General features: G+C 41.5%; 2 protein-coding genes across 38 annotated transcripts in view; one reads left to right on the plus strand and one right to left on the minus strand.

Moving 5' to 3' along the window:
• Positions 1 to 5,059: 5,059 nt before the first annotated feature.
• Positions 5,060 to 7,492, minus strand: LOC129144349 (putative uncharacterized protein AFDN-DT). The gene is given in 2 exon segments (XM_054686508.2): positions 5,060 to 6,418; positions 6,420 to 7,492. Coding segments are annotated over 2 exon segments (765 nt in total). The 5' UTR covers positions 7,128 to 7,492; the 3' UTR covers positions 5,060 to 6,361.
• A 58-nt stretch (positions 7,493 to 7,550) lies between these two features.
• AFDN (afadin, adherens junction formation factor) overlaps positions 7,551 to 20,562 on the plus strand; it is a 145,978-nt gene continuing 132,966 nt past the window's right edge. For 18 of the 37 annotated variants that reach the window (XM_016956632.3, XM_016956636.3, XM_016956652.4 and 15 more), the window contains exon 1: positions 7,556 to 7,902. In XM_016956632.3, the coding sequence (XP_016812121.3) occupies positions 7,798 to 7,902 (105 nt within the window). In that variant the 5' untranslated portion in view covers positions 7,556 to 7,797. Of the gene's footprint in view, positions 7,903 to 8,490; positions 8,592 to 20,562 lie in introns of those variants that run through there. The other 19 variants (XM_054686514.1, XM_016956653.4, XM_016956649.3 and 16 more) reach the window with 4 other exon arrangements.

Consider the following 20,562-nt stretch of genomic DNA (forward strand, 5'->3'; position numbering starts at 1 on the left):
TCACACCTCTGCTTAACAAAGGCACCTCGTCCATGTGGGGCCCTCGTCCGGGAACAAGCTGTGTTGCCGTGGTTGAAGGCATCCGATGCAGTTACTCGCTGCATGGCAGTTCCTGGCAGGGGGCCACATGCACGTTTTCTCTTCCCACAGACACATGGCTTCATGTCAGTTGTGCCGGCAGCTGCAGTTGGCAGCAGCTTCCTCTCCTCCCATGAGCACTTGTGGTCCCCATCATAGTCCCCACTGCCCAACAAGCGCCCCGCTCCTCGCAGGATCTGCCTTTGGGTTCCAGACTCCAGCAGGACATTTCCTTCAACTCCTTCTCACCATCATGCATCTCCATCCCAACACTGATCCTCAGCCGTGCCCATGCTGTTTCAAGTCTCCTACAATTTTACGTTTTCCCTCTTTATTTGTCATCTACCATTGGCATATATTTAGAGCAGGTATGTGTGTGTGGTAAGGGTGCTTCGGGGTACATGTTTATAGAACCATCTTAGCGGAAGTCCTTAGGCCAGGTTTCTCCTTTCTCATAGAACTACTGCAAATGTTGAAAGCACTTGAAAAAATGTCTAAGCTGCACTCTATTTTCAAAAACAAGCAAAACCCTGTAACTTGGTAATTTTTATTTCCAGAGACACTAGCGGATAAAGAAAAGATTTTTCTTGGGAGAAGTCCTTGGGTATTCCATTCATTGGTTTGCCATGAACAACACATTTTTCAACACTTTTTTTTGTTTCTATTATTTTTACTGCTGGTAAATAGCATGTTAATAGTACATTCCCCTTCATTTGGTATCTGTTTTTATTTGTTAAAATAAAATTTAATGGGAGTTTGCATTTCAAAATATTAGTTTCCTAGCAAAATTTATATATTCAGCATATATTATATATTATACATATAATTTTCTAGTAGAAAAGGTCATAAGATGTAAAAAATAATAGTTGATATATTTGTACCCTTTGCTCTTCTCAGGTGTATAAAGTTCCTTCTCTTTTCCCTAGTACTTTCTATATTATAGAACCTGTGAAAACTGGGGAGGGAATTAGGTTTATTACATTTAGTTCATTTTAGCACCCGGTTTCCATAACGCCTCCTAAATGTTTCTGGCCTTTGTTCTATTAATGACAGCGAGATCATAGAGTCATATTAAAGTTGCTCAGTAGGTCAAGCCCTCTATTTTAGGAATGAGGCAAGCACAATTCTTTCTTCTTCTAGACCCATTGTTTAGAACTGTACCTTTTATTATCAAGAAAAAAGGTGAAAGGCTGGATGGAAAACCTCCACGGCCTCCAGACTGTGGACTCTCTACCCTTGTAAAGACCACTCACCTGAGTAAAGTCTAGTCTCAGCCGCTGGGACTAGACTAGCTGTAGAAGCTGTGTGCTGGGTACCCCTACCCCGCCCCCCAGTACATAGCCATCTTAATCTAGCCAAAGAGCGTTTATTAAATATCCACTAGGTACACAGAACTGTGCTCTCTGCTAGAAGCGGGGCACGGAATCAAACATCAGTAAGATGGGTCCCCAACACCAAGGGGAACAGAACTCGTGAGGAAAAAGGCACATTCAGAATTTCAAGTCAAAACCAAATTCAAGGTAGCAGCTAAAATCAAAGTGCCAAGTGTTAAGGGATCAGGAAAATATGGGGAGATGGCAACAAAAGAACTAGTACAGTTTAGTTGATCGGTTTTTTTTTTTTTTTTGAGACGGAGTCTCGCTCTGTCGCCCAGGCTGGAGTGCAGTGGCGCGATCTCAGCTTACCGCAAGCTCCGCCTCCCGGGTTCACGCCATTCTCCTGCCTCAGCCTCCGGAGTAGCTGGGACTACAGGCGCCCGCCACCACGCCTGGATAATTTTTTGTATTTTTTAGTAGAGACGGGGTTTCACCCTGTTAGCCAGGATGGTCTCGATCTCCTGACCTCGTGATCTGCCCACCCTGGCCTCCCAAAGTGCTGGGATTACAGACGTGAGCCACCGCGCCCGGCCAGTTGATCGGTTTTCAAAGTGGGAAACCGAAACTGACGAAATGGGCCACTGGACGGAGAAATTCTGGAAGTGAGAGCACTTCCAGAGCAGCATGCAGCGACACCTCGCACGGCTGAGGATGGACAGAATGCGGAAAGGAGGACAAGGAGGCAGGCAGGGGAGACACCCTTTCACAATCTACTCACAGCCTGATATTCTTTCATTATTTTCAGGATATATATGATCACATTTTAACTTAGTCTGCAACATGTACTGAATAAAAAGAAGATAGTGCAAAGCAATTCTCCAACACAGTAAAAGGTAAGTGACCCATGTTTACGGTATAATCCCCTTCTAATACCTTCCACACACACACACACACACACACACACACACACACACACATAACCATTTCATTTCTTTGCATTCAGTGTGTATTAGTCCATTCCAGTCTTGCATTGCTATAAAGGAATACCTGAGACTAGGTAATTTATAAAGAAAAGAGGTTTAATTGGCCCATGGTTCTGCAGGCTGTACAGGAAGCATGGCTGGGGAGGCCTCAGGAAACTTACAATCATGGCAGAAGGCAAAGGGGAAGCAGACATGTCTTACCTGGCTGGAACAGGAGGAAGCTGGCGAACGGAGATACCACACACTTTTAAACAACAGGATTTAGTGAGAACTCTATCACCAGAATAGCACCAAAGGAGGAAATCCGCCCCCATGATCCAATCCAATCACCTCCTCCTAGGCCCCATCTCCAACATTGGAGATTACAGTCTGACATGAGATTCGGCTTTGGCATACAGATCTAAACCATATCACAGTGTAAATATGTTTGTGTATTTCAGATTTAGCTTTTTCCTTCCAGTAGCATCTTAGTTTATAAAATGCCAGAGAACATGTCTTTCTGGGTTGGTAAGATTATATACATATATATTTTAAATAAGTACGATTAAATTCCTATTTTAAGGGCTGTTTATAGCACTAATTTCTGTGTAAAAACTCACTTCCTGAAAGTTCTAACCTAAAATGTGACTAAATATTAGGAACACGGGAAAGCAATGAAGGAAGCAGAGTTGAAAGATATATTTCTTCATTTTCCAATACAGTAGCACATACCCTACTTATGAAAAACTCATCCTCTAGAGTTTTTTTTGCTTGTTTGTTTAAAAAATGAAATTAACAACACTGGCCTTTCTAGCAATGGGTTAAGCAAAGGAGAGTTTGGTTATTTAACTTTATAGATCAACTAATTAGATTAACTTTCACATGCACGGGCTACTATAGAAGGCTGCCTGCCCTAGAAGGTCTGCTATTGGACCTTTATTAAACCCTTTTCCTTTACTTTTTTTGCTAAAGACCATCCTCTAAATTGATATAGCTACTAAAAGGACTTGTAAGATGATTTATACAGTAATATTGACACTTTTCAAAATTTTTTTTTTTTTTGAGACGGAGTCTCGCTCTGTCGCCCAGGCTGGAGTGCAGTGGCGCGATCTCGGCTCACTGCAAGCTCCGCCTCCCGGGTTCACGCCATTCTCCTGCCTCAGCCTCCCGAGTAGCTGGGACTACAGGCGCCCGCTACCACGCCCGGCTAATTTTTTGTATTTTTAGTAGAGACGGGGTTTCACCGTGTTAGCCAGGATGGTCTCGATCTCCTGACGTCGTGATCCGCCCGCCTCGGCCTCCCAAAGTGCTGGGATTACAGGCGTGAGCCACCGCGCTCGGCCTCAAAATTTGATTAATTTAATAAAATATGGAATTTATTGGTGGCTAGAAAATTAAATGACCTAGGGTACTAAATATAGTTGATATAGTTAAACATAGTTGATATATTTGTATCTTTTTTTTTTTTGATGTATTAATCTTTTCCCTGGTACCTACTATTTTCTAGAGGCTGTGAAAATTGGGGCAGGAAAAGGTTTATTTCATGTGGCTGGTCTCAGAACCTGGTTTTCATAATATTTCGAAAAAATTTTAAAGTGCAAAGTTTAATCAGAAATTCAAAAATATTATTACTTTCTGTCCTCATATTTATTCCTATTATGTGATACTTCTTTTTTTAAGAGACAGTCTTGCTCTGTTGTCCTCTATTACCTGGTACTTTTAGGTTTTACGTAGATTTTGGTTTTAGATAGGAGATACTTAAAAATATTAGTATATCAGTGCTGATTGAAATAGAAGCTGTAAAACTTTTTGAACAGTGCAACTAACAATAATATACGTTTAAAAGGAAAACTAAAATTATAAAGTAGAAACTTAAATTTTCAAAAACTGACTTATAGATTAAAAAGGTCTTTTTCAACCTCGCCCAGTGCAGGTTTGTTTAGCTTCAGTCCAGTCCTTTATCTTGCATTTCAGTCTCACCATGTATAAAATGGAATTAATAACAGAAAAGCCCATTCTTTTATTTATTTATTTATTTATTTATTTAGAGACAGAGTCTTGCTCTGTCGCCCAGGCTGGAGTGCAGTGGCGCGGTCTCAGCTCACTGCAACCTCCGCCTCCCGGGTTCACATCATTCTCCTGCCTCAGCCTCCTGAGTAGCTGGAACTACAGGCACCCACCACCATGCCCGGCTAATTTTTTTTTTTTTTTTGTATTTTTAGTAGAGACGGGGTTTCACCATGTTAGCCAGGATGGTCTTGATCTCCTGACCTCGTGATCCACCCGCCTTGGCCTCCCAAAATGCTGGGATTACAGGTGTGAGCCACTGCGCCCGGCCCTATTTTGTTTTTATACAGCATTTCTTGGATATCATTTAAGTACAATTTTTAGATGTACCAGAATCCAGTGGTGCAATGAGAATAGAAGATGGTAGCATGTTTACCTTTTATTGTTCTACGTGGTTATCAAAATTAACATATGGCTCAGAATATCATCCCGGAGTCTTGACCGATGACAGCGAAATGATTTGTCAGCCTGGAAATTTTCATGTCCTAAACATATACCAGTTATGGGCGTGTTCATGACTTAAGAATCATAGGTATTCTATGAATTTTTGGCTGCTCTTAAACATTTGTCAATAAACTAATGTTGGTTGGGACCTACAATGAAGTGTAGTTTAGATATTGATATACCACTCATACATAATACAAATGGGGACTTTTAATGACAGTCAGAAAAACGAGAATGATTCACATTAATTTCGAGCCTTCTATGTGTCCTGCATCACCCAGTAGGTATTTCACATATGCTATATGTTTTTTATTACAAAAATAACACTGCAGAGAGCCCATAACTGTTTTCCAGGAATCCTGAATTTTCTCTTTAGTGATGCTACACATACTTACTTTGGACATCAGCAATCTAACTGCAGGCTTTGCAAACTCATTCTTCAAGAGGCAAGTCATTCTTGGTAACAGCATCCTCAGGAATGAAGCTTCTGCAGTTGAGGTTCAGTGAACGCTGTGTCAGGGATCTGCGCAGCACGTGTGGAACCCAATGAGAGTCCTTGCTGTGCAGGCACGGGGATGCTCACATAGTAAAAACTCGAGTCCATCGGGAAGCCCAGGAACTGAAAGGCATAAAGAAACCGAGTGCTAGAACACGAAGATGCCATTTAGACACAGATGCTTTTCTGCAAGTCACCACACTTTAAGAAAGGAGACTAGCGATCTATTGAATAATTCATTCCCTCATGGCACTGGTTCAACACCCCAGGCTCCTCTGCTGAGAAGCCTCCTTATGTAGCTGTACTGGACAAGTGCGGTAGAAAAGACAGAACCCAGTGGGGATGACAGAACTCTCTAATTGTCTGCAAAAGAGGAAATCCAGTTGGTGGAGAGAAAAATTATTTCCACATTGGAAAAAAAAGTAATGACAAAAATAAAAAGGCTTTGTCAAATATAGTTCACTCTTCTCATTACTTGCCTTAGTGTTTCAAAGATAAACGCTTTTTGTTACAACACATCACAGATAACGCAACTTCGCCTGACTGAACCCGGCGTGGGGAGACTGCAGATGCGCTCTGCAGCCAAAACAAAGGGTGGGGGAGGGGAGGGGCAGTTACAAAAAAGACACCTAATGAAAAAAAATCCCTACAATTCACAAAGCTTGCTACTGAAATTAATTTCAGGTTTCCACGTCCACGGGGACACGTACAGGATTTAAAATGACGCTCACGTGGCATCTCTCAGGGCCAACTGGGGAGCATCAAAGCTTCCCCTCGACGTTTATTAACTCTGCAGTCCGTTCTCTACGTCTGCGAAGGATTGGCAGATAACAATGTGTCTGAGAGAAGAGGCGTTTTCTAAGGAGACACACAAAGGCAGTGGGACCCTCCAACCTCACTCTGTGAGAGGAACACCGCACAGCAGTGTGGGGGCTCGAACACCCCAAGAGCGGCGGAGCGCGGTTCAGAAAACATGACCCTTGAAATGCACACAAAGCCTAACAACGTGTCCTCCGCGGAAGAAAACAGCTTGAAAAGGTCGGCTTTGAAGTAACCCCAGCGGAAAGGAATCACCCTGGAAGAAACACGCAGCAGCCCCGGGGCAATGCGCGGGCGGGAGGAGCAGCGAGCGCGGGGAGCGCAGGGCCCTTCGGAGAGGGCGCTGCACCCGCCCTGCGCTCCGTACCTGTGCCGCCACGCCCACCGGTCCCCTGCTGAGCCTAGCACCGCCCATTTAGACCCAGCACCACCCGTCCGGACCGAACCTAGCACCGCCCGTCCGGACCCAGCACCGCCCATTTGGATACTGCACCGCCCGTCCAGACCCAGAACCGCCCGTCCAGACCCAGTACCGCCCATCGGACCCAGCACCGCCCATTTAGACCCAGCACCGCCAGTCCGAACCGAACCTAGCACCGCCCATGGGACCCATCGCCCGTTCGGACCCAGCACCGCCCGTCCAGATCCAGCACTGCACCCCCATTTGGATCCAGTACCGCCCGTCCAGACCCAGACCCGCCAGTCCGGACCCAACCCCGCACCGCCCATCGGATCCGGCGCCGCCCATTTAGACCTAGCACCACCCATCCGAACCGAACCTAGCACCGCCCATCGGACCCACCGCCCGTCCGGACCCAGCACCGCCCGTCCGGACCCAGCACCGCCCGTGCACAGATCCATCACCACCCATTTGGACCCAGCACCGCCCGTCCCCGCCCGTCCGGACCGAACCCAGCACCGCCCATCGGACCCAGCAGCGCCCATTTAGACCCAGCACCGCCCGTCCGAACCGAACGTAGCACCGCCCATCGGACCCATCACCGCCCGTCCAGATCCAGTACCGCCCATTTGGATCCAGCACCGCCCGTCCGGACTCTGCACCGCGCGTCCGGACCGAACACAGCACCACCCATCGGACCCAGCACTGCCCATTTAGATCCAGCAGCGCGCGTCCGAACCGAACCTAGCACCGCTGGTCGGGACAGAACCCGGTACCGCCGGTTGGGACCCACCACCGCCAGTCCAGACGGAACCCTAGCACCGCGCGGGGCCCGCCCTCCGACACCTCCCTCCCTGGCGGCCGCGGCAGCAGCACCTAGTGGAGCGGCCCGGAGGTGCGGCGGCGACGCGCGGGGCGGCGGCGCGCACGGCGGGCGGGGGCGCGCACGGCGGCGGGCGGGGCGCGGGCGGGTGCGGGCGGCGGGCGCCGGGCGCACACCGGCCGGCGGGGCTGAGGCGGCGCGGCGCGGCGCGGACTGAGCCCCAGGCGGAGGCCAAGTCGGACGACGCGGCGTGGCCGCGGAGGCGGAGGCAGCCGCGGAGGCGGAGGCGGCCCGCGGGGGGTGGCGAGGGTCGCCGGGCCCCCGCGGACCTGTCGTCCTCGGCCCGTCCTCCGGCCCCGGCCCCGCGCGGCTGAGGAGGCGCGGCCAGGACCATGTCGGCGGGCGGCCGTGACGAGGAGCGGCGGAAGCTGGCCGACATCATCCACCACTGGAACGCCAACCGGCTGGACCTGTTCGAGATCAGCCAGCCGACCGAGGTGAGCACCGCCGGGCGCGGGGCCTGCGCGACCCCCGCCCGCCGCGCCGCGCCCGCCCCTCCCCCCCTGCCGCCGCCCGCCAGCCGAGGACCCGCCCTCCTTTCCCCCTCCCCCCACTCCCCCCTTCTTTCCCCTCCCCCTCCCCCAGGCCCACCGCGGGCCCCGGCGTCCTCCGCAGCCCCCGTCCCCCTGCCGCGGTGTATCCCGGGGTCGCGGGGGCTGGCGGGGCGCGGCAGTCACCTGTTCCCCTCTCCGGCCGCTCACCTGGTGGCTCACCTGGGCCGCCGCCCCCACCCCCGCGAGCGCGGCGCGGCCCCGGCCTCATCCCCGGCGGCGCGGGGGGCGCGGCGGCGCGCGGGGCCGGCGCCCTCCACCTGCAGCCCGGTCGTGGCTCGCGGCGCCCCTTCGCCGTGGCCGGGATGGAGCCTGTGACGCGCGCTGTGCTTCGGGTTCATAAACTTGCAGGCTGCCAGCTGGGAGGGGAAAGTCAGTATCACAAAGTTCGGGAGGTGCGGGCTCCCTGATGGCACAGGCCCGGAGTCGGACTCCTCCGAGGAAAGGCGCGCCTTCTCCACCTTCGGGGCCGCGAGGAACGGCCCGTCCTCTGCGGCGGCCTCTGCCCGGAGGGAGGCGCCGGCCCCAGGCTGGCTCCCTGAGAGGAGGAGGAAATCACGCTCGCTCCTGGCCTGGTAACAATGGGGGTTGTTTATAACAAAGCTGCTGAAAGCGTTCCGAGCAGCTCTTAAAAAAATGTTTGAGTCCAAGTCCACTAGGAAGGGCTCCGTGGAGAGGGGAGGGAGGTGAAGGGTCGGGGAGCAACCCTGTAAATCGCTCCGCAAGGGTCGGTTCCGCGCTCTGTTCATTCGGTGGCTGCACAGACTTTAACAGCATAAAAAAATTTCACTCAATATTTGTGCCCGTTTAGGAAATCATTTTAATAGCGTCTATTTTTGATTTGTTGTAATAGGTAATTTGTAGTTAATACTTGCTATAAAATACTAGCTCCTAGGCAACAAAACATGTTTGGCAAATTTGAACATTCTTACGAAATTTAATCCTTTTATCATTGAATTCCACTTTATGTTTTTGAGAAAATTTGACTATTGCTTCTCTGATTTCTTGAGTTTTTGGCAGTCATGGGAAGGACTCTATTCTGTTTTCATCTGTACCTGTGACTGCACTTGACGTGGGTAGCTAGCCATTTGTCTTAATCCTTAGTTGAATACTGACACACGTCATTAGGCTCAGGTTGCCAATTTGAGCATAGATGTTACGTTAAGTTACTCCTGATTCATTCATCTTCTGTAATGATTTTATGAGTTAGGTTCTAGTAAGCGAGTTAGTACTATGTACTTAAGTGTTCGTTCATAGACTAGTATATCTTTAGAAAGGTGCCATGATAATTTAGTTTCAGGATTATGTTTTCTTTTAGAATAATGAATTCATTTTTCTTTTTATCACAAGATAAAAAAAATTGACCATAAAACATCTTGGTGTGTAGTTTTTTTTTGTTTGTTTGAATGGATTTTTTTTTTTTTTTTGAGAGATTTCTCAAGTCTGGTGGAAAGGAATCTTTTTTCAGTTTAATAAAGAGAATTCAGCTTTTTGGGATTTTGAATTGAGTTAGCATTAAAAAAATCTCAAATCAGAAACATTATAGTTCATTGATTTAATTAAATTCTATTTTAAGCACTCAATTGAAACTTTTTATTTCTTAGTGATATGACTAGTTTTTAAAATTGGCCTGTCATTTGGAAAGCTATTTTTTCAGTTATACTGTAGGTGAAAGTTTGCTTTGTACATACATTGAAGCAAAACAAGAATTGAAGGACTTGGAAAAAAAGATGATATATTTCATTTCCTAATTTTTCTCCCTACTTATATCTGAACATTTCTATTTTTAGAAATTATTCTTCAGAATTGTATTAGAAGCCTTTCATAATGAAATGAATTGGTTTTTAAGAATGTCCATATATTGGTTTTTTAGCTTTTTCACTATATAGTGGCTGGCTCACATTTCTATTTTGTTTTCTCGAGAACTTTCCTGTACTATTAAATTTATTCTGGTCCTAGTTAAGCTTTGCATTTAACATATTGTATCTTTTATTATGATGTAGGTAAACTTAATATGAGTAATTCTCTCAGCCAGTATTTCAAGGCCAACAGTTTCAATTTGCTTTGTCTAAGCTCGTGTGAATTTTTTTTTTTTTAACCATCTAATGATTATTTTTACTCTATTTGGCCATCACAAGTCCAATTTTTTAGTTTTCTGCAAGAACAGAAGCATTGTACTGGTCCTTATCAGATGTTCAGTAAATGTTGAACAAATTCACTGCAGGAGTTGATTTGTAGAAATAAGATTTAAGCCTTGTATTTATTTACTTGGGTAATCTTTTTATGTGTATGAGAGTATAGTTGTGGGTTTTCTTTTTTTTTTTTTTGGGGGGGTACAGTGATAAGTATCTGTTTTCAAATTTTATAACTTCATTAATCATCTATGATTGGTGGTTTCAGGCAGCTTTGATAACCACTGATAATTTTGTGGTTTCTGTGTTTAGGAAGATGATAAACTTGGTTCTTTGGATTACATTCTTTTTTTAAGAAAACTAGAGTATGTTTTAACATCATCCTGGCTAAGTTTGCTTTTTCCTTTGTATTCACATTTGTGTGTAAAGGAAAGGCTTACGAAGAATAAGCAGGCTATCACTGGAGTATTTTTCAGGCTCTTTGTCACTTGGATCCTAGATTCATTTGGAATTTGTAAAATGAGAGTTGATCTGAACCTGATGTTGTTATTTTATAACCAGAAGATTGATGCTAAGCTAACTTAATGTCTTGATTACTATGAAAAGCTGTAGCTCACAGAAACTCCTTAAAGTATGTATAGTCCCTCCTTTGCTTATTTTTAATGTTACAGCTTGTTTTCTTTTAGGGATTCCTGGATAATTACGGCAGCAGAGTCCTTTTAATCTTTCCTGTCACCTCCTCAGAAGAGGGCTTCTCTGGTTATCCAAAGGTCTCCCTGTTGGTTTTAACTTACCAGACTTGTCATTGCCATTGGTATGTCTGTCTCCCTCTTATTACACGAAGGCAAGAGTGTAGAATTTTCTTGAATAATTGTTCTGTGTATTGCATGGTAGGAGCTCAATAAATATTGTGTGGAAAGAATGTCGAATATGGCCTTCATTGTATATACCTTTATTCATGACAAAATATGGGATATATGCTTTCTAAAAATGTAGTGAAGAGTGTTTATTAGGCCAGTGAGTATTTATGTTTTCATGTCTTATTCTTAGTTTTGCAAGAAGCTTACACTTAAATGCAGAAATTATGCTAGGTAATTGACTATTTAGCTTCACGAGATACTTCTTAAAGTCATTTATTTTTTATTGGATTTATTGCCTCCTTCTTGCCCTGATGGTAAAAATAACCCAGAATTTATGTGGACACCTACATATGCTTTATTACAGGTGAATACATTACATTTTAATACTCTGATTAATCGAGAAGTAATGTGGTGATTCATGTTTTCCAGAGATGTGTGTAAGAAATAACTTTGTCAGCAGAGGTAGAGTAGGAAGTCTTCAGGTGAAGTGGTAATAATTGCATAACTTATAGCTACATCTATATTCCAGACTAATATTAGCTTGTGACTATGCTTTATCATACAACTGAACTATATTTGAAACTTTTCTTTTTTTTTTTTTTTTTTTTGAGTCAGAGTCTCACTCTCTCGCCCAGGCTGGAGTGCAGTGGCACGATCTCAGCTCATTACAACCTCTACCTTCCAGGTTCAGGTGATTCTTGTGCCTCAGCTACCTGAGTAGCTGGGATTACGAGCATGTGCCACAACATCTGGCTAGCTTTTGTATTTTTAGTAGAGACGGGGTTTTGCCATGTTGGCCAGGCTGGTCTTGAACTCCTGGCCTCAGGTGATCTGCCTGGCCTCCCAAAGTCCTGGGATTACAGGCGTGAGCCACTGTGCCTGGCTGTCAATAGTTGTATTTTTAAATATTGGTACTGTTGAAGATCTGTTTCTGGTGACTGATGTTTTAATGAGATGGATGATTGCCAATGATGTATTTTTAGTATTTATAGGCATCCCTATTTTTTATTTTTGATAAGTTGACTCTCATTGGTGGTTATAACCTTTTAAAATCTTTTATTTCCTTTAATAACTGGTTAAGTTTTATGTTTGATTCGGTGTGTTCTTGTAAGTCTGAGGGACAGCTCTTATCTAACAGTGTTGAGTCATCTTAAGTTGAAACTACATCTAGGCTAGTTTCAATTTGCTATCTTCCTGCCAGTGAAAAATAATTTTATTTTACATAATTTGCAGACCTGATGGAAAATAAGTGTTATAACTGTAGACTTTTATAACACTATCAAACTGTGATTGTGGTTAAATTAATAGTGACAGACTAGCAGAAGTGGGTCTTTCATATTCTTGAAAAACAGGGATCATAAATGATTAGGATATGATACCAAATTGGTGGGAAGCTTAAGAAACGTTTATGATTGTCATTAAGGATTTGATTGAGCAATTGTAGTGTATAAAGCATTATTTCTAGGTGTTGGTTAATCTGGTGGCATAGACTAATTTGTTTATAAACAGTTTTACCAGACTTGAATTTTGGTATAATGTCAGACAGTATGTACTAATAAGTAGGATAACATTTATTTTGATATAAACATGTTTCTTTATTATAAATGTATATGCAGGTAGCAGTTATTGAACATATGAGACTGAACTCATTTGAAAATTATTTTCAGGTTAGATTGAGTCTTGATTTCTGCTGTTGTTCAAATGTTTGCTATTTCTGTTAGTTTTCTGGCTGATAGTATATAGGATATACCCATTCACCTTGTAGATACTTAAGACAGGGATCAAATGTATCTGTCTGACCTACATTTACACTTGTAAGTTGGATACTGAGCAGTGTGCCAAATCCCACAGACCCTTTAACCAGTTCTGGGCATGTCGGAGTTGGCTAATGCTGATGTGCTGATAGGGCCTGAAAAATCGACCGGTGGGCTTCCAGTCCATGTCTCTGTATGTAGGAGTTCATAGCAGGTGTGTGCATGTTCTAAGAATTGTACCGTCCTTGTTCATGAGTAGGAGATTTTTCTGAACATTTCTCGTTGCGTGTAACTGGGCCAAAGCAGGCCGAGAGGTGGCAAGGGAGATCTTTGCCTAGCTGAAGTCATCTGGTTGAGATTTTATTCTAGCAACCATAAGAACATAAAATTCACTAATCATTTTGATGTATGTGATTGACCAAAACCATATTAGAATTTAATTTAGAAAGTGAATGTGCTTAATAAAGTGAGAATAAGCATATAGAGAGGTGGTTCAAATATAAGCAGGAAGGTATTTTCCCAGTATATTTCCAAAAAGGATAATTTGAAGTTTTATACTTACAAATTTATGCATGTATGTCATGAGTGAAACTCTTTTGAGGAACTGAAATGGAATAGTTTACTATGGCTGGAAAAGAGCCAAAATTTTTGTGCTTTTGCTCACAAGAAATTTAATGTTAAAATTGTACGGCTTACAGAAAATAAGAAATGTCAACCTTGGTTGCACATGTTTACACTTTGCTGTGTTTTTAGGCTGAATATACACAACTTGCTTTACCTTGTAAGCGTCACTCCTTTCTAGTTAGAGTGGCCATGTGGAACCCTGTGAGTACAAGTGGGCACTATTAATAATTATACCAGGACAACAGCCATAAACTGGAGTTGTCTCCTTTAACTCTAGGTATTAACAGGGTGGACTTGCTGGCACTGTTTTTTCAGTTTCTGCAGTTTCAAACTTCCTGAAGTTTATTAGTGCCTGATTGACCTAGGCTGACAGGACAAGACCATTTTCACAGAATATTCAGACTTTTTTGTGGGTGTTTTAAAAACCATCTTCCTCTTCGGTAGGGTGGAAGCAGGCTGAAAAGTACATATTGCAGTTGAGGCTAGCTCTAGTCTAGTTCTGCCACTGACTATAGTAACAACAGCAGGATAGGTTGTTTCCAAATTAGGAAGTCATGCCTTGCCTCCTAAAACTCCACCTGAAAGTGCCTTTGATTTTCAGAATAGTAGAAAGGTTGACCCAACATTATGATCCGTGAAAAAAATGCTCATTTGTTTGTTGTTTGGGGGATGTTTTATTGGCTGAGTGGTGCAGTGGGCTGTTCTATTCAGAATCCTAGCAAGTTCTCTTGCTTGAGTTCATACATGTTCTATTAAAGGAAAATCAGGCGGTTTCTGCTCTTTGCAAACTTAAAACTTTTGGTTCTTCCAAGAATTTGCTTTCTCTTTATTCTTGTTTGCTCATAGTGGTACTTTCCATTGTGGTCTACTTATTATTCTAGTTCCTGATTTTTTTATAGGAGAACCAACAAAAATTCTGTCAACTTTTTCACTGTTACCAGCTTTTGGTACTGAGATTTGAGATTGCCAGTTTCCCTCCTCCTCTTTGACTTCGGTTCTGTATGTTAAGTAGAGAAAATGAAATGGGAGTAACAATATGGTCACTCTCAGACACTATCCACTGTTTTAAAAACATTGTATTTTTAAGTTTTATAACCTCTTATAAACATGCTTAGTATAAAATTCATAGATTGAGAACATATCTTTCAAATATGTTATTTTAAATATTGTTATTATTATCCAAATAAAATTCTGAGTGCTGCAGACTCCTAGATGCTCATACAGTATACCATGATTTTACATAGGTTGCAAAGAACATTTGTTTTTCAATAATATGATTTTACACGAGCTTTTTAATGAGTTATTAGGTTACATTACATTACACTTTTTACATTAATTTCATTGGGAAAAACTTGGAATTTTTTTAAAAATTTTTTATTTCTGTAGGTTTTTGGGGAACAGGAGGTATATGGTTACTTGAGTAAGTTCTTTAGTGGTGATTTGTGAGATTTTAGTGCATCCATCACCCTAGCAGTGTACACTGAACCCAGTTAGTAGTCTTTTATCTCTCATCCTCTTCCCACCCTTTTCCCCGAGTCCCCGAAGTCCATCGTGTCATTCTTATGCCTTTGTATCCTCATAAGTGCTCGCACTTAGGAGCGAGAACATATGTTTGGTTTTCCATTCTTGAGTTACTTCACTTAGAATAATAGTCTCCAGTCCCATCCAGGTTGCTGTGAATGCCATTAATTGGAATGATTTTTGTTGTTGTTGTTTTGGGTTTTTTTTTTTTTTTTTTGGAAAGGTATAAAATGTGATAGATGGAACACTGGACTACATCTTGAATAACAAGTCACGGTGCATCACACCATGAAAACACCCCTCCTGCCACCCATGGAACGATTCTTTTTAAGAGGCATTGGGAATAAAATCAGTTGTGTCAAGGATTCTAGTTTGAACTTACTTTATTTTCATTTCTGCTATCCTCCTTTGGAAGATTCTTTTAAATACTTTTCATAATCTATACAGTGGCTTATCCCTGTAATCCCAGCAGTTTGGGAGGCCAAGGCAGGAGTATTGCTTGAGCCCAAAAGTTTGTGACCAGTCTGGGCAACACAGTGAGATCCCGTCTCTACCAAAATTAAAAAAAAAAATTAACAAGCAGGGTGGCACATACCTGTGTTCCCAGCTTCTTGGGAGGCTGAGGCAGGACGATTGCTTGAGCCCAGGAGGTCAAGGCTGCAGTGACCTATGAAGGAGCCACTGCACTGCAGCCTGGGTGACGAAGTGAGACCCTGTCTCAAAAAAGAAAAACATTGGTCGGCCTTGCACTTTGAATGGTTCTTTTACTCATGTGTGATTTTCTTCCCTCTTGTTGATTATTAGGAAAATACTGATTCACTGAGTTATGCAGATCTACTAAATGTTGATAAATTTCCTTAAACAATAACAAAATGTTAACCTTTGTTAATATCACCACTGATCTCATCAGAAAAATTGTAAGTATAGGGAAGCTCTCAAACTCTCAGTAGTGGATACAAGTTTTTTAAAAATTTTCATTTCAGAGCTCAAATTTTATTATTGACATCACTGTCATAGGCAGCACTTGAAGAGATAAGCTTGCGTTATTCATTTTTGACAAAATGTCTGTCAAATATCTAAGCCTAAATAAGCATAGTTGTTCTTTCAAGTAAAAAAATGGTGTTCCATGAAAGAAGTGACTAATTCAATTCACAACTTAAACAATTGCTCATATATTTTTTTTTGAGACAGCTGTCAAGCTGTGGTATGCAGAAGGGCTTTATGTATGCCTCCCATTTTGGCACATAATTGAACAAAGAAACATGTACTCAATTTTCAAGGAAATCAATCATTTTTTTCTGTTGTATCAAAGACATTCTTAAGTGAAACTGGCTTTTTAAAAAAGTTTGCATAGTAGTAAAAAATACGTTTTGTATATAGTGCATTTTGATGCTACTGCCTTGATTTGGTGCTAAGGTGCCATCAGCTATACTCATCATTGCTTTGACCATTCATGCAAATTCCAACAAAATGAGAAAGGCTAATACTGTCAAAATATTATTAAGAAAATAGTTTTGATCTCACAGATGACCTGAAAGGGTCTCAGAGAACCTTGGGGGTTCATGGACTGCAGTTTATGAGCTGCTGCCCTAGAATGTTTAGTGATGAGTTTTAGGGCTGATTTTAAAAATATGTGTGTTCTAAGGTAGATATTATGGTGTTTTCCAAGTAAGGCTATAATATAAACGTATAATATTTAAAATGTAAACATAGGGCTCATTATTATGGAAGTATACATTTCAACATTTATTTTACGCATTATATATTTTCTGTATTTATAAATGCCTCCTTTTAATTTTTAGTTATCAGTGCTAAGATGCACACATTTACATTTTTGTGACTTGAGAATACTGGCCACAAGCTATTAGAGTGATGACCATCAAGTTTTATTACTTGAATTCACTCGGGATGTGACCTAAGCCACACCTACTTATGGGACATTTTCAAGTTCTACTTATAGATCTTGTAGTTCAGGGAGCAGTGGCGTCTCATGTATTCAGCACAATGTGGAGTTATGCTGTTGTTTAATGTGGCTTAGGCCTTCTGGCACTTGTCTGCCCCTTCAGTCTCCGTCTCCCAAATATAAACTCTTGAGTTAGCCAACCATCGGCTGTGTAAAGACATCTTTTTCTCCTACTATGTTTAGTTGTATTTTCCCTTGGCTTATTTCCTGAGAAACAGACACACAAACACAGACAGTATTTTATGTTCTAAGACCAATCACGCACATATGGATTTTTAATACTTCAAAATAATATGTGGATATATTAAAAAAAGTGTAGTAAAAACAAAATATGAGAGTACTGCATTTATATTTAAGATTAGCATCACTTAAGATTAGTTTTATTTCTACGTAGTGGCACCTCGTTTTGCAGAAAATATATTGTGTTAATTTATGGATGAGTGCAAATGCATTTTGAGTTTTTAAGTCACCAATTTAGTTATTATAGATAGCATTACCAAACTATTATGATGGTACACAATTTTTAACCATTTAGTGCATCATGCTTATTAGCAAACATTGTTTTAATTTATCAGAACAATATAATACAGATAAAAAATCATAGTTGGTGAATATATGAATTTGTAATGATTCTTTTGTAAATCAGCTAAGCTTTCGTTTATTCAGAACTCTGCCAGGAGTACCATGGACAGTGTTTTTACTGAATTTAATGTTTATGACCTCGAATATTTAAAAATGTGTTTTTAATTTAAGATTGGCAAAGGTGACTTCAGTGAGTTCATAGTACAATTAAAGTGGTTTTTGTGACAAACTTGCTGATTTTAATTTATAAAAAATATATTTTATTACCTTCATGACATTGTTAGTTTTGAGAATATGAAGGACAGTGAAATTAAGACTAGTAAATCAGGAAAAACATTAAAAAATATTTATGATATGGCTGATTTTTAAAGTATATTCTTGCAAATGTGATTAGACATGAAGGAGCTAGTATGTTTGCTTCACTGTAGTAAGATACATTTAAAAAATATTTGCTTCTTTCCATTATTCAAATATGCTTATTTTAGAGCATTTGGAAAATACAAACAGAAATGAAGGTAACAAATTACCCAGCGTTCTGCCATCTGAAGAAATGAGTTGCTTTTCAGGCTTTTTTTTTTTTAGCATTTTATTTTATTTTGGAAAAAAGTTTGTGTGTATGTTTAGCTGTATCTGCTTATTAGTTGTTTGCATCTTTAGTACTGAATCGTGTTTCTTAACCAGCCATGCGTCTGTCAGGAATCTAGTTTTTAAAGTCACCTAAGTTATTCTGATAGTAATTGTAATACATCACATGTAGTGAGCACATGTGATATGTACCTGACATTAGTGTAAATGCTTTGTGTATGTTATCTTTTTACGTTCTCCTGTGAGGTGTGTCCTTTTGCTGTTCCCATTTCTGGATGAAGAATCCAAGGCACAGGGAGATTAAATAACTTGCTTAAGGGTATGCAAAACTAGTAAGCCACAGAGCAGTGATTGGAACCCAGATCCTCTGACTCTGGAACCTTCTCTTAAGCACCATGTTTGTAAAATCCAAAAATTTAAGGTCACTGCAATGAAACCAGTGTTTGGAAGTTTTATAGGAAAATAATATCCAAGTAGAAAATTTGGAACATAATTTTCAGGAAGAACCACAGGCATAATGTAATAAAACATCTCTTCTGTTTTATTTGGATCATATACTTATGTGCATATATATTTATTTTATACATAAATACATGATGTATTGATTTTCATCTAGACTTTTTAAAGCCCTATTATAATTTTATCATTGTGATAGTAGATTCTGTGTTTTGTAGCCAAGGTGACACATGCCATATTTTGTTTTGTAACTATATACAAACCTTGTATCTTATATAGCAGCCAGAAATTGGAATATGAATGAGGAGTTCAGTGAAGAAGTCTTGACAGCTTCACTGATGACTTTCTTAGGCCTATAGGAAAGAAAGGAGGTCAAGACCTACCCAAGGTTCAGATGCCTTTTTGACAGCATTGGCTGTGATGCTGCGTTTGTGGAGATCGTTGTGCCTGCCCATGCCATCTCGCCATCTCGCTTAGTCCCTGTCCTCTTACTGGGCTTCCTCTTGGTGCTGCCTTGCCTGACTCTGCTCTGGATGTTGCCCTAGCCCTTCCCTGGTCTGTGCTTACAATTAAACAATAAACAAAATGTGTTTATTCTGTGACTCTTGGAGACTCTGGTTCTCCTTACTGCCATCACTCAGTTAATTTTGTGTCATAAAGTTTTATTTACACATTAACTAGCAATTTTTCCCCAGATAACATTTGAATTTTAACAGTCTTCGAGAGGTTATTCTTTATTACTAACAGTTCCTCAACATCTATTGAACAAATACTTGCATTTCCAAATGAAAAGGGGGAATCTCAGACACAGTGGCCTGTTGTACCTTCTCACATCCTACAGCCCATCTTCTCTGGTGATGAGCCTTTGTTTTTTCTTCTTGTAAGAAACAGTGAAGCTTGGCGAGTAGCCCTGGAGGAGGTTTCTAGGTAGGAAGTTAGGAATATTTTTCTTTCATGAATCATGGGTGCTCTGAATATTTGATTTTAAGAACCACATATTAGCCTACCTGATTTTGTGATGAGAATAAACTAAGACTACTCACTCTGCTAGTGTTGTAAGATGCTTAGATTCAGGTAACTTCAATTGCTCACCCATTATATTTTCCTTATTTCTGTTGGTTTAATGTAGCATTTGCCTTTAGATTCTTGTGGCCAATATTCTTGCATAAAATATAATTTAACTTCAAAAACTTTTTTTTTCAACCAAGTGGCACCCAACCATGAAGTGCTACCTGTTTATAATTTGTGTAGCTGCTAAACAGTAGCTTCTGATAAATCAGTAATGTTAACGTATTATTAGTGTAATGGCATCTTAGACATTTTATTTTAGTATGTAATTACAAATGCATGTTTTTGAGAAACACTTCAGATTTTACATTAAATGTAATGGAAATTATTGTTTTCATGAACTGATGCCTATGAACAGCAAACGTTTCGGAAATAGTTATGTGCCTGTTTCATGGGCCGAGAAGCATGGGAAATTGTTTCTGTTGTTTACTTTTTTTTTTCCAGTAATGGCTTAGCCCTATTAAAATTATGGACATTTAAACATTTTTCTTCAATTGTAGGGATTTATCTGAGGATAATGTACTTATTCATTCAGACTGGTATTTATTGAGAGCCTGTTAGGAGTCAGACTTTGTCAGAGATGAAGGAATGAAGTAATCTGTGATCTCAAGGGAGGAAGTGAACAATTACCTAATGAGCTTGCTGTGCCTTAAGAAGAGGGAGCGGTAACTGGCACTGAGATCTGGGGCTTGACGTTGACTCCTAGCCCTCCCACTCAGTACATGTGTTCCTTTCTGTCTCCGTTTCCACGTTCACTCATTGAGTGGTCATCCACTATATGTAAGTTTTGCTGAGCATGCGACACTTAATTGACACATGGTCTTTTTCTCAAAAAGCTCCCATTTCAGTATGGGAGATAAATTGGGGAAAAATGGCAGTAGTATGGTAAATACTCTATTTGGGTGGTGGGAATCAGGCACATGGTTACAGACTGGAGTCTTTAGATGAGAAGGAATATTCTATGGGGAAGAGGGGACCAGCATTCCTGCAGCAGAGATGTG

The sequence above is a fragment of the Pan troglodytes genome, chromosome 5, assembly GCF_028858775.2.
Source record: "Pan troglodytes isolate AG18354 chromosome 5, NHGRI_mPanTro3-v2.0_pri, whole genome shotgun sequence".
In the NCBI taxonomy this organism is placed as follows: Eukaryota; Metazoa; Chordata; class Mammalia; order Primates; family Hominidae; genus Pan; species Pan troglodytes.